This window comes from Mus caroli, unplaced genomic scaffold, assembly GCF_978045245.1.
Source record: "Mus caroli unplaced genomic scaffold, Mus_caroli_1 scaffold_17, whole genome shotgun sequence".
Lineage (NCBI taxonomy): Eukaryota > Metazoa > Chordata > Mammalia > Rodentia > Muridae > Mus > Mus caroli.
The window spans coordinates 17,325,192-17,337,032 of NW_028227272.1; the positions used below are offsets into that span (position 1 = coordinate 17,325,192).

The following is an 11,841-nucleotide window of genomic DNA, read 5'->3' on the forward strand; positions in this document are numbered from 1 at the left end:
GGAGCTGCAGGTTCCTGCCCGGCAATCAGAAGCCTATCCAGCTCGCTGCCATCTTAGCTTGTCCAACCCAACAGCACTCACTGACTAAGTAGACAACGGTGGGATCTCACCCCTCAGGGGTGCATGCAACTCCCAGTAACACCAATTCCTACTGAGCGGTCAGCCACGCCCTGGTCTTGCACGGGGGTGGGTGGGGCCTGCTGGTACACACATGCGCACTCTTTCCTCTTTCTCTCTGCAACTACACCTTCGCGTTTTGACTGTGAGTCCTTTTTGTCCCCTACTGCGTGCCGTGTGGCTTCCCGGCGGACGTGCTGGCTGCGAAGCAAGATGGCAGCCACTGCGGCGGTGCCTGGCGCTGCGGCCGGCCGAGCGAGCAAACGCGGCGGCGGCCCGGGCGGCGGGGGAACCCAAGGTGCGGAGGAGGAGCCGCCGCCGCCCCTCCAGGCAGTTCTAGTGGCCGATAGCTTCAACCGCCGCTTCTTCCCCATCTCCAAGGACCAGCCTCGGGTGAGCACCCGGCACGCGAGCAGTCTGCCGGCCTGGAGGGTAGCGGGGCTGCAGGTTGCCACTGCAGCTGGTTAGTGAAGCGTGCTCTGGAAGTTACCCTAAAGTTGAGCTTATCTGGTTAGGAAAAGGTGGAGAGGCCGACTGAAACCTCGGTGGCTGTCCGACCAGATGAGTAACTAGCAAACATGGATTCTCGCAGGGCTGTACACCCAGCCTTGGGAAGGATGGAGAGGGCTGTGTGTAGAATCAATGCTTGAAATAAGGCTTCCCTGGGGGATTTAGTAGCACAAGAGGGGCCTCCACTGTCTTTAACCTTGCAGGACATGGGCAATTTAAAGAAATTGCTTTAGAAAAGGCAATGGTAATATATTCCTAAAGGAAAAAAGGCTAGCTCTTAGCAGGCTGTTTTCCTCCCATCTGCTGAAAGGGGACCCCAGTGGGTTGCCATCAGCCTCGGAATTACCTAGACATAGGAAATAGGCATTGCGCTTGCAGACTACTGGGTCGCTCAGCAATCCATAGTTCACTCAAATAGGGATTTGCCTTTGACTTAAGAATTCTTAAGGCTAACGACTGTTCATTTTTGACAAGTGTTTGGATTTCTGTGACTCTTCGTGGCAATAGAAGGAAATTTTATGAAGAAGACCTTAGTGCTTAGAGTTCTAGAGATATGACTCAGGGCCAACATTTGTCCTTAATGCCAGCACTGGGCTCCTAGAACATCTTTGTGTCTGATACCATGCCTACTAGGCTCAAATCCCAGAGCCTTAGACTGCCCCTTAGAGCCTGTTTGCTTTAGAATAAAAGGATAAAGCCGACTATAGTGTCTGCAAACACTGATGAAAGAAACATTGTTGCATTGGGGTACCAAAGTACAATCGTGACTTGAAGATCTCAGACTTTTTCCATTCCTGCCTTATAGGTCCTCTTGCCCCTGGCCAATGTTGCGCTAATTGACTACACTCTGGAGTTTCTGACTGCCACGGGTGTACAGGAAACATTTGTCTTTTGCTGCTGGAAAGCTGCTCAGATCAAAGAACATTTACAGTAAGGCTTCATAATTTTTCCTTTCCGTGATTCACCGTCTTTTTCCAGTTCTTCCAGGATAGAGTTGATGTGAGGAGGAGAACACTGAATCTGTTCTGTTAGTGTTCTCTTCACATGTCCTGAGGTAAACTACTGGAGCTTCCTTTGCCTTGAGGTTCCAGGGACCAAAATTAAAGGCTTGCCTGTGATTTTCTGAGTCTTTCAAAGTTTGTTCCTGTGAGTTTTGCTTTTTGTTTGATGGTTCTAGAGTGTATGTTATTGGAAGGGCATCTTTATTTTTTCCACCAAGTTTCCAAATACTGTCTGTTCCTACCGATAAGAACAAGCTCCTTCCCTCTGTGTCCTCCGCCCACCTTAGTTTCAAGCCTACAGTAAGTTCTTAAGAGATGCTTGTTAAAATTTGGAAGAGTTAGTCTGGGAATTTATGAGTTTGGGAAATAAAGACTAATATACCCAACATGTTTTCCATGTTATGGTGTTTAAAGTTGATATAGACTGAGAACAAGAAAGATGACATAAAAAAAAATATGTTCCCAGAATACTTTTATACCCTAGATCTCATAAGCTCTTGAATTCAAACTCACATTTGAAGACAGGAATCAAGTTATAGAAAGGAAATGGCTGTATTTCTCAAACACATAAAACTAATGACACTGGACGCTGAAACCATTCATTATGGTTCATATGACTCTTTGAAACCAGGGACGCTGGCAGGAGCCCAGGAAAGCCACAGAGGAGTATAAACACTGGATGGAGGTTGGAGTTCAGGTCTGTGATCATCTGTTTAATTTACTGTTTCTCTCATCACTTTCCTACAGGAAATCCAAGTGGTGCCATCCTACGTCCCCCAACGTTGTTCGGATAATCACATCAGAGCTATACCGATCACTAGGAGACGTCCTCCGCGACGTCGATGCCAAGGCCTTGGTGCGCTCTGACTTTCTCCTGATATATGGAGATGTCATCTCAAATATCAATATTTGCAGAGCCCTGGAGGAACACAGGTCAGGCAGGGGAAGACTGCAGGGCAAGACTTAGGGATCAGCAGAGTCCTAAGACTAACTGTGCCTCTGGTTCTTAATAGGTTAAGAAGGAAGCTAGAAAAAAATGTCTCTGTGATGACAATGGTCTTCAAAGAGTCGTCACCCAGCCACCCTACTCGCTGCCATGAGGACAACGTGGTGATGGCTGTGGACAGCGCCACAAACAGGGTTCTTCACTTCCAGAAGACCCAAGGCCTCCGGCGCTTTTCCTTTCCATTGGTAACTGGGTGTCCGGGGAAGGAACTCGGGTAGGAGAAGGAGGAGCTGCGAGAAGAGAGGTGAGTTCAAGCCTCTGCCTGCGACTTCTCCCCTCAGAGCCTGTTCCAGGGCAGTGGAGACGGAGTGGAGATTCGATATGATTTGTTGGACTGTCACATCAGCATCTGCTCTCCTCAGGTGAACTCTCCAGAACAGGGCTGTGTAGCTAAAGAGTAGAACTCTCGGGGGTCTGTAATTACTCCCTTTCAGGGCCAGGGTATGCATCTTTTCCCTCTTTTCCTTACTTGCTGTATAGTAGAGAGGTACCATTACCTCATTCCCAGGATACTGGGAACCAGATCTAGGGTTTTGTCCCACAGCCAGTTATGGTTTAATAGCTCTCTGGGCTTGTTGCTGGTAACATACTTAACCTTAGTGTGCTCTGTTTTCCTCACAGGTAGCTCAGCTCTTCACAGACAATTTTGACTACCAAACTCGAGATGACTTTGTACGAGGCATATTAATGAACGAGGAGGTGAGAAGAGCTTCCAAAACCTCTAGTAGAAAGGAAGGGCTTATCTCACTCTGGTAACCTTTGCCTCCCTTCTGTGTTTCATTAGCCTGAGAAAGAAAGCTCAGGTCGTTTGACTGTCAGTGAGAGGCAGAGAGGCGCTGAAAAGGCTTAGAAAGGTGACGTGCTTGGGGTTCGTCTTCCTGCCTTGCTTGATTGGGTATCCACCCCTTCTCATTTAGGTCCTAGGAAACCAGATTCACTTGCATGTGACAACTAGGGAATATGGTGCCCGGGTCTCCAACCTACACATGTACTCAGCTGTTTGTGCTGACGTCATCCGCCGATGGGTCTACCCTCTCACTCCAGAAGCAAACTTCACTGACAGCACCACCCAGAGCTACACTCATTCCCGACACAACATCTACCGAGGGCCTGAAGTCAGCCTGGGCCATGGCAGCGTCCTGGAGGAAAATGTGCTTTTGGGAGCTGGCACTGTCATTGGCAGCAACTGCTCCATCACCAACAGTGTCATTGGCCCTAACTGCCATATTGGTGAGCACAGGTGGGGAACCCAGCAGTGGTCCTATAGTTACGGGGCTGCATTGTGTCTCCAGAAGCTAGGGAGGATGCCAAGGGATAATCCTTATGAACAGGAAACTAGAGTGGCTATCATAAGGAAGGAGCAGAGGGATGGAGAGGTGGTTCAGTGTGTATTCCTCTTGCAGAGGACTCAGATTCTGTTCCCAGTATTCATATGGTAGCTCACAACTCAAGTGCAGGAGGAGCCAGTGACCTCTTCTGACCTCCTCAGGCACCAAACATGTGCATTGTGTACATACATAATTGAGGCAAAACACTCACACACATAACATTAAATTGACTAAATATTGGGCCAAAGGAACAAGAAAAAGAAAGGAGAGTCCTCGTGCTTGCTGGTGCACACAGACCAAGTGCTGGGATTAAAGGTATAAGCCACCACACCCAGTGTTGCCCACACTTACAGTCCCAGCACCCGGGAGATGGAGGTAGGAGGATTACAAGGTTGAGACCATCCTAGAACTGTATATCGAAATTTGTCTTAAACAAAACAGGCAGGAGGGCAGGACAAGGAAGTCAGTTGGCTACAGTTGTATATGATCCCATCTACTCTGGAGCATACATTGAGTCAGGGCTTTATGGCCAGCTTGGTTTTTTTGAGACAGGGTTTCTATACATAGTCCTGGCCATCTTGAAACTCTAGACCAGGCTGGCCTTGAACTAACAGAGCCGCCTGAGTGCTGGGATTAAAAGTGAGCACCACCACAGCTCTGCCTAGTCTGTGTGTGACTCTTATTCTGAAATGTCCTGTGTTCACATTTGGAGGCAAGTGGAGAGTTAGTGTGTACTAATGAGCTTTGTTCAGTCGTCAGCTTACAGAAGGCTTCTGCATGCGGTAGTTCTCTTGTCCCAGTGACGTCCGATGTAAGGCAATGATGGGGCCTAAATGCTAGTTGTGGGCTCCTTTGTTTTCTTTTGTTTTTAGAGATTTATTTATTGTACGTATGTGAGCACACTGTTGCTCTCTTCAGACACACCAGAAGAGGGCATCGGATCCCATTACAGATGGCTGTGAGCCACCATGTGGTGGCTGGGAATTGAACTCAGGACCTCTGGAAGAACAGCCAGTGCTCTTAACCACTGAGCCATCTCCCCAGCCCTCTTTATTTTTTTCTTAATTAGTGTATTTATTATTGTTTTATGTGCATTGGGGTTCTGCCTGCATGTCTGTGTGGGGCTGTTAGATCCCCTGGAACTGAACCTACAGACTGCAGTGAGCCGCCATGTGGGTTGCTGGGGATTGAACCCCTGTCCTTTGGAAGGGCAGCCAGTGTTCTTAACCGCTGAGCCATCTTTCCAGCTCTCTCCATGTTCTTTTTGCTCTCCTATAATCGTGGTATTCCTTTTGACATCTCACTTTGGTTGAAGAATATGAGGCTAATAATAGTAGTAGACCTTAAAAGGACAACAGTAGGATTCATATTCCGTAATACACAGAGAGGTGGAGTCATTGGGTTCTCCTTGTAGGTGTGAACATGATTATAATAAGGTTTATGGTTCATTCTGAGAAATCCTGAGGGTTCTCAGATTAAGCCATACATATAGTGTAAAATTATTGTAAATTTAGTAGAGGATGGCCACTTTGCTCTTGGGACTAACCTTGGAAGGGACTGAATGTTTCTAATGTCGGCAGGTAGAATATCAGCTAGATGGGAGCTGGGCTGGGGCTGGTGTCAATCAGCCTTGTCCTCTGTGAAGGACTCTGTTTCGGATGTGGAACCCTGAGTGACCGGAAGTCCTCCTCATTCTGAGCCAGGTGATAATGTGGTACTGGACCAGGCCTACCTGTGGCAGGGAGTTCGAGTGGCTGCTGGAGCACAAATATACCAGTCTCTGCTCTGTGACAGAGCTGAGGTCAAGGAGCGAGTCAAACTGAAGCCATACTGTGTCCTCACTTCCCAGGTAAGGCTTGTCCAGACTGTCACAACCCCTGAATTGAACAGTGATTGTGCCAAGTCAAAAGGGACCATATTTCCCCCTGTAAACAAGACTGCAGTGAGAGCCCAAGTTTCTTTAATCTTCTGCTTAGCTTAGTATAAAACCAGAGCAAAACAAAAAGCATTGTTCTGATTGTCAAGACACAGTTCTCAGCTGGGCAGTGGTGGCACACACCTTTAATACCAGCACCCAGGAGGCAGAGACAGGTGGATTTCTGAGTTCGAGGCTAGCCTGGTCTACAAAGTGAGTTCCAGGACAGCCAGGGCTATACAGAGAAACCCTGTCTCAAAAAACCAAAAAAAAAAAAAAAAGACACAGTTCTCCTCAGTGCACGATGAAGTCTGGGCTACTTGATTCCTTTTTTCCTCTAAGGTGGTAGTGGGCCCAGACATCACGCTGCCGGAGGGCTCGGTGATCTCTTTGCACCCTCCAGATGCAGAGGAAGATGAAGATGATGGTCAGTTTAGTGATGATTCTGGAGCTGACCAAGAAAAGGAAAAAGTGAAGCTGAAAGGTGTGAGGCTCAACAGGTGTGGGGCATCTGTGTGTCTGTCTGTCCCATAGACAAGGTGTGGGGCATCTGCATCTGTCTGTCTGTCCCATAGACAAGCGTGTTCCCTTCTAGAGAGAGATGCTGCTGCTGGGCCTTCTCAAAGTCAGTGCCTTTTCCAGGTTACAATCCAGCAGAAGTTGGCCTTGAAGGCCAGGGATACCTCTGGAAAGCTGAGGGTGTGAACTCGAAAGAAGATGAGGAGCTACGGCAGAGTCTCTGGGGTGAGCCTGCCTTCTACTTACTCTGAGTAGTCTTAAGAACTTTGAATGCCATGGAATCCAATTATTATTGGACCTTCAGTTCATACTGACAGGACACACTGCTAGCTGTTGGTATCTTTTTGTTAAAACTCTGTGTGTGTGTGTGTGTGTGTGTGTGTGTGTGTCTATGTATTCAGGAAGTAGAGGTAAGAGGGTAACTTGCTGGAGTGGGTGCTCTCCTTCCACCATGTGGGTCCCAAAGATTGGCAGCAAGTGCCTTACAGCTGAGCCTCGGTGTCAACCCCTCCTGTCCCACACCCCCTTCAACGACAGATAGGCTCTCATGGAGCCCACCCTAGCCTTGAGTTTGCCTCGTAGCTGAGAAGGACTTCAAGCTTCCTGATCGTCTTGCGTCCATTTCCTTGGTGCACGGCACACCTGATTTTGTGTGGTGGTGAAGATCAAAGCCAGTCCCGTGTACATGCCAGTCACGCATTCTACCCACTGAGCGGGATCACTGGCTCCTCCTTTCTGTGTTCTTAGGACTCATGATCAAGACGGAGGAGGAAAGCGAGACTGAAAGTGAGGGAAGTGTGGACCCTGAGGAGCTGGACAGCCGAGCAGGCTCCCCTCAGCTGGATGACATCAGAGGTGTGAACACCATGGGGTCGTCTGTTCTCTGCTTCTAGCAGCTAGCCCCCGGCTCAGTTCCTCCCAGAAAGGCTTTGGGGTAAAGTCAGAGCTAGAGCCTTAGAGCAGCGCATTCTGGAAAGCTATGTTTGCTTTTTCCTTTCAGTTTTCCAGAACGAGGTCCTGGGAACGCTGCAGCGGGGCAGAGAGGAGAACATCTCCTGTGAAAATCTAGTCCTGGAGATCAACTCTCTCAAGTAAGACCAACCCTTCCTGCTTCCTCCTGCTCGCTCCCCTGCATTGCTGCAGGAGCAGACCTTCCCTCCCAAGCATTGCTTCCCTAGAAGGAGCCTGGGTAGAAGGCCAGGAGTGTTTCAGCAAGGAGAACATTAGCACCCAGCCTCAGCGTGGATTTCTGTCACGGTCTTTCTGGTCTTAGGGCAGTGAACCCCTGGAGCAGTGCTGGATCCTCTACATCTGCTGTAGCAAAATGGCCAAATCAGCAACTTAAGGAAGGAGTGGTTGATGTTGCCTCCCAGTGTGAGGCTACAGTTCATGGTGGCAGGAGTTGGATGCAGCTGTCACATGGCATCTGCAGTGAATCCTGGTGCTCAACCCCTCCTGGGTGTTTTGGGTTGTTGTTTTTTCAGCCTGAGACCTTAGTCCAGAGAACAGTGACACCCACACCTAGAATGAGTTTTCCCACCTCAACCCAATTTGGAAACTTGACACATGTGTCCAGAGATTTGTCTACTCGGGTGATTTTTAGATCCTGTCAAATGGACCATCAATATTAACCATAATTCACCCTCATCTCCCCACAGGCATGCCTACAACATTAGCCTAAAGGAAGTGATGCAGGTCCTGAGCCATGTGGTCCTGGAGTTCCCCCTGCAACAAGTCGATGGCCTGCTTGACCCAAACCGCTACTGTGCCCTGCTGCTTCCTGTAAGCAAAGACTGAGGCTGCTCGTGAAGGATTGAGTGGAGACAGCTAAACATCTTTGTACTGCTTGTCTCAAAAGGAGATAGGAGTAGGAAGGCTTGCTCTTGGGTATATGTAGCTTCTGGGTCTTTTCCCCTTGTCTTTGAAAGGTGGTTGATTTCTAGAGGAGCATTAAGTTGTCCAGAGTCCAGTAATTTTTTTTTTTTTTTTTTTTTGGTTTTTTCGAGACAGGGTTTCTCTGTATAGCCCTGGCTGTCCTGGAACTCACTCTGTACACTAGGCTGGCCCCAAACTCAGAAATCCATCTGCCTCTGCCTCCCAAATGCTGGGATTAAAGTCGTGCACTACCACATGTGGCTTCCAGTAATATTTAACACTGAATGTTCTTTGAGAATCCTGACTTAAGAGCAATCCAGGCACCCCAAAAGGACATTCAGAAATAGTGCTAGAGTCAGCTGTTAGGGAACATAATCTGTAGTCCAACTCTTCCAGGAAGTTGAGGCAGAAGAGTTCCTGGAACCCAGGACTTAGAGACCAGCCAGGATGACATAGCAAAATTCTGTCTCAAAGACCAAATAGTCTAAAACAACATGAAGAGCAGACCTGGTGTTACAAAGCCCACAGTGATTAGACCCAGAGCAAGATTAACCTCTAGGTTGGGGATAGGAGTTTTGACTGTCAAGTCAACAGCATTTATCTGACCCCCTTTTCCCTTTCCTGAGAAATGTCATCTTTTTCCCATCCTTGTGTGGGAACAGTTCCCACATGATCCATGTCGCCTGTGTCATCTCCTGCTTGTCCGTCCATGCTGTCATTGTTGATTGCCTTTGTTGTTCAGCTGTGGGGCATGCTAAGGAGTATGATACGTTGCCACCATCACCACCCCCCTTTTTATCCATAGCTGCTCAAAGCCTGGAGCCCTGTTTTAAGGAACTACATAAAGCGTGCAGCTGACCACTTGGAAGCATTGGCAGCCATTGAGGACTTCTTCTTGGAAAACGAAACTCTCGTTACTTGCATGGCCAAGGTGAATTCCTTCTCAAGCCTTGTATGCTGTGCTTGCCCTGAAACAGGCCTCCATGACCCCACAGACACAAAACGGAGGTTAACTTGAGCCTAGCATAGTGTGTGTCACTGCACCATCTGTCCTTAGGGTTTTCCTTACTGCTGCAGTAATGCAGTACAGAGCAGGCTGATGCTAGTGAGGCAGCCATGGGGCAGGAGGCGGCCTGAGGATGCACTAACCAGACACTCAGCAGGAGGTCTGTGAGCCATGCGTTCCTGGTACCGCAGAGAGTGGTCCACTCCTTTCTTTGTTTTGGGGGGCAGTGATGATATAGCTTTTGGTATATATTTGGTTTTTGGTTTTTCCCAAATTGGCCTTAAACTTGTTAAGTAGTTCAGTTCGGATTCCTGACCCTCCTGCCTCCACCTCCCAAGTGCTGGAATTACAAGCATGTACCACTATGCCCTCTCTCTTGTCTGTTTTGAAGAGGCTTCTTCATATGTGGTAGGAAGATGATAAGGTCTTCTCTTACATTATCCATTATACTAGTATATCCTTGCTTAGATAGAGGGATCCTGAGACTCCCCTTTGCTGACTCTGTAGGTCCTGATGGCTTTCTACCAGCTGGAGATCTTGGCTGAGGAAACAATCTTGAGCTGGTTCAGCCAAAGAGACACAACTGACGAAGGCCAGCAGTTACGGAAGAATCAACAGGTACGCTGCCCTCTGCTCCCTGGATCCCTAGTCCTCCACTCAAAACTCTAGGACTCTGTGGCCAGAACTGTTGATCTGCTATCGGGAACGGTGGGAATGCATGGTTCTCTCCAAGCAGCTGTCCCCTCTGCTTCCTTGCAGCTGCAGAGGTTCATCCAGTGGCTGAAAGAGGCAGAAGAAGAGTCATCCGACGATGACTGACGCATTGGAACTGCCACATCCGTGCATCTCATTGGCTGTCCTCCTAACAAGAGAGCTGACAGAAAGCTAGCTACAGAAGCATGAGTGGCCACGGCAGACTGAGAATTATTGGAACGGAAGTTGCAACTACAGTATTCCTACTGCTGGCAGCCATGTGCTGCTCTTCCTGACTGAAGTTAGGATGAGGGAAGTTAGACTGAGTTAGGGGAACTCTAGACAGACCCTGCAGTTGGGGGTGGGCCAGAGGAAATACTTTGTGTTCCAGCTTTCCCTCGGGGAACAGTAAAGAGCAGCTGGTCCTCTCTGTTGTTTGTACTTGTTAATATTACAAAGAGGAGTGTATTGGGCTTCTCTGACTCCTCATGGTCAGCCAGGTAAGAAAGTACACACACTCACTTAGCTGCTTTTAGCCAGCCCCTGGAGGAGAGGGAGAGGGTTGAGGTGGCCACAAGGTGGTGCCATGCTACCTAATTGATTCCATTCCCCTGGCTCATGGGACATGAATGGCTGAGCTGCCTTCCCACGCTCCATAGGCCAGCCTGTGACCTGTGACCCTGCGGTGGTAGGCCAGAGCCTATTTCTGTAGCTTTTCCTGGCCTGAGCATTCTTCTACCGGAGGGCGATGGTGCCAGGCATATTTGAAGCCATCTGCTACTCCCCTTGCCTTTTCCAGTTGACCCACTTCTGGTTCTGTTAGACACTGGGCCACATTCATCTTAAAGGATAAGGAGATCCACCCACTGTGGTGGTACACACCTTTAATCTCAGTACCCTGGAGGCAGAAGTAGGCAGATCTCTGTGAGCTCAAGGCCAGCCCAGTTTATAAGAGAGCTATACAGAGAAACCCTCTGTGTGTGTGTGGGAGACAGAGGAGAGGTGGATAAAGAAGTGTCCCTGAGGTGTTACTAAGAACTTTACAGAGCTCTGTGTGCTTCACTCCTGCTGCTCAGGGAAGGGGCACTGCCCAGGAGCAAATGCCAGGAACGGAAATGCTGGAAACACAGAAGGCCCTGGGCAGTGTGCGCTCACCTTGGCTCCCAACCCTGACAGGTACATTTTCTGATGAGAGACACACAGTTCAGAGTCAGTCATAGAGGCAGAATTTGCTACTGAGCTGACAACTAGAGTTTGTAGCTGTGCTAGACAGCTCCCATAACTCAACTCTCTCCTTTTGTCGAATCTTTGTTGCCCTCACATAGAGTGAGTAAGTTTTTCTTTGACACTTAAACTATAGTACATGTCAAGGGAGTTACAAAGGCCATCACACACATGGCACTGTAGACAAGGTAAGGGCCTTTGTTTCAGTTGAGTGCAAAGGAATGGGGGGGGGGCACTGAACTCGAGGTACTGGTGAATTTTTGAAAAAGAAGAATAAAAATCTTGGGATATACTTAGAAAGCAGAAGTAAGAAGTTTAAGAAGTCCAGACCGGCTGAGGCTATGGGAGACCCTGATCAGACACAGGATCTAATACCTGAAGAGCATACAGTGATGACTGCCTGGACCTAATGGGACAATTAAAAAGCTAGGAGCCATCTCTGATCCATTCCAGATAGTGACACTGATCAGAAATGACAAAACTTTTTGTTTTTGTTTTTTTCAAGATAGGGTCTCTCTGTGTAGCCCTGGCTGTCCTGGAACTCACTTTGTAGACCAGGCTGGCCTCGAACTCAGAAATCTACCTGCCTCTGCCTCCCAAGTGCTGGGATTAAAGGTATGCGCCACCACCGCCCAGCCATGACAGAA

At 48.6% G+C, this 11,841-nt stretch overlaps 1 protein-coding gene across 1 annotated transcript; it reads left to right on the forward strand.

The window, feature by feature from the left end:
* Positions 1-284: 284 nt before the first annotated feature.
* Eif2b5 (eukaryotic translation initiation factor 2B subunit epsilon) lies at positions 285-10,400 on the forward strand. Its single transcript, XM_021184629.2, has 16 exons — positions 285-510; positions 1,433-1,557; positions 2,376-2,561; positions 2,642-2,819; positions 2,916-2,996; positions 3,256-3,333; positions 3,552-3,864; positions 5,666-5,811; positions 6,220-6,361; positions 6,520-6,621; positions 7,144-7,251; positions 7,397-7,487; positions 8,055-8,178; positions 9,077-9,202; positions 9,785-9,895; positions 10,037-10,400. The coding sequence occupies exons 1-16, from the start codon at positions 331-333 to the stop codon at positions 10,094-10,096; spliced, it is 2,151 nt and encodes a 716-aa protein (XP_021040288.1). The 5' UTR covers positions 285-330; the 3' UTR covers positions 10,097-10,400.
* The last annotated feature ends 1,441 nt before the right edge of the window (positions 10,401-11,841 follow it).

Coding starts and splice junctions, on each gene's coding strand:
- Eif2b5 (XM_021184629.2), top strand. CDS start 331: ATGGCAGCCACTGCGGCGGTGCCTGGCGCTGCGGCCGGCCGAGCGAGC. Junction 2,820..2,915: donor GGCGCTTTTCCTTTCCATTG/GTAACTGGGTGT, acceptor TTCTCCCCTCAG/AGCCTGTTCCAGGGCAGTGG. Junction 9,203..9,784: donor TCGTTACTTGCATGGCCAAG/GTGAATTCCTTC, acceptor CTGACTCTGTAG/GTCCTGATGGCTTTCTACCA.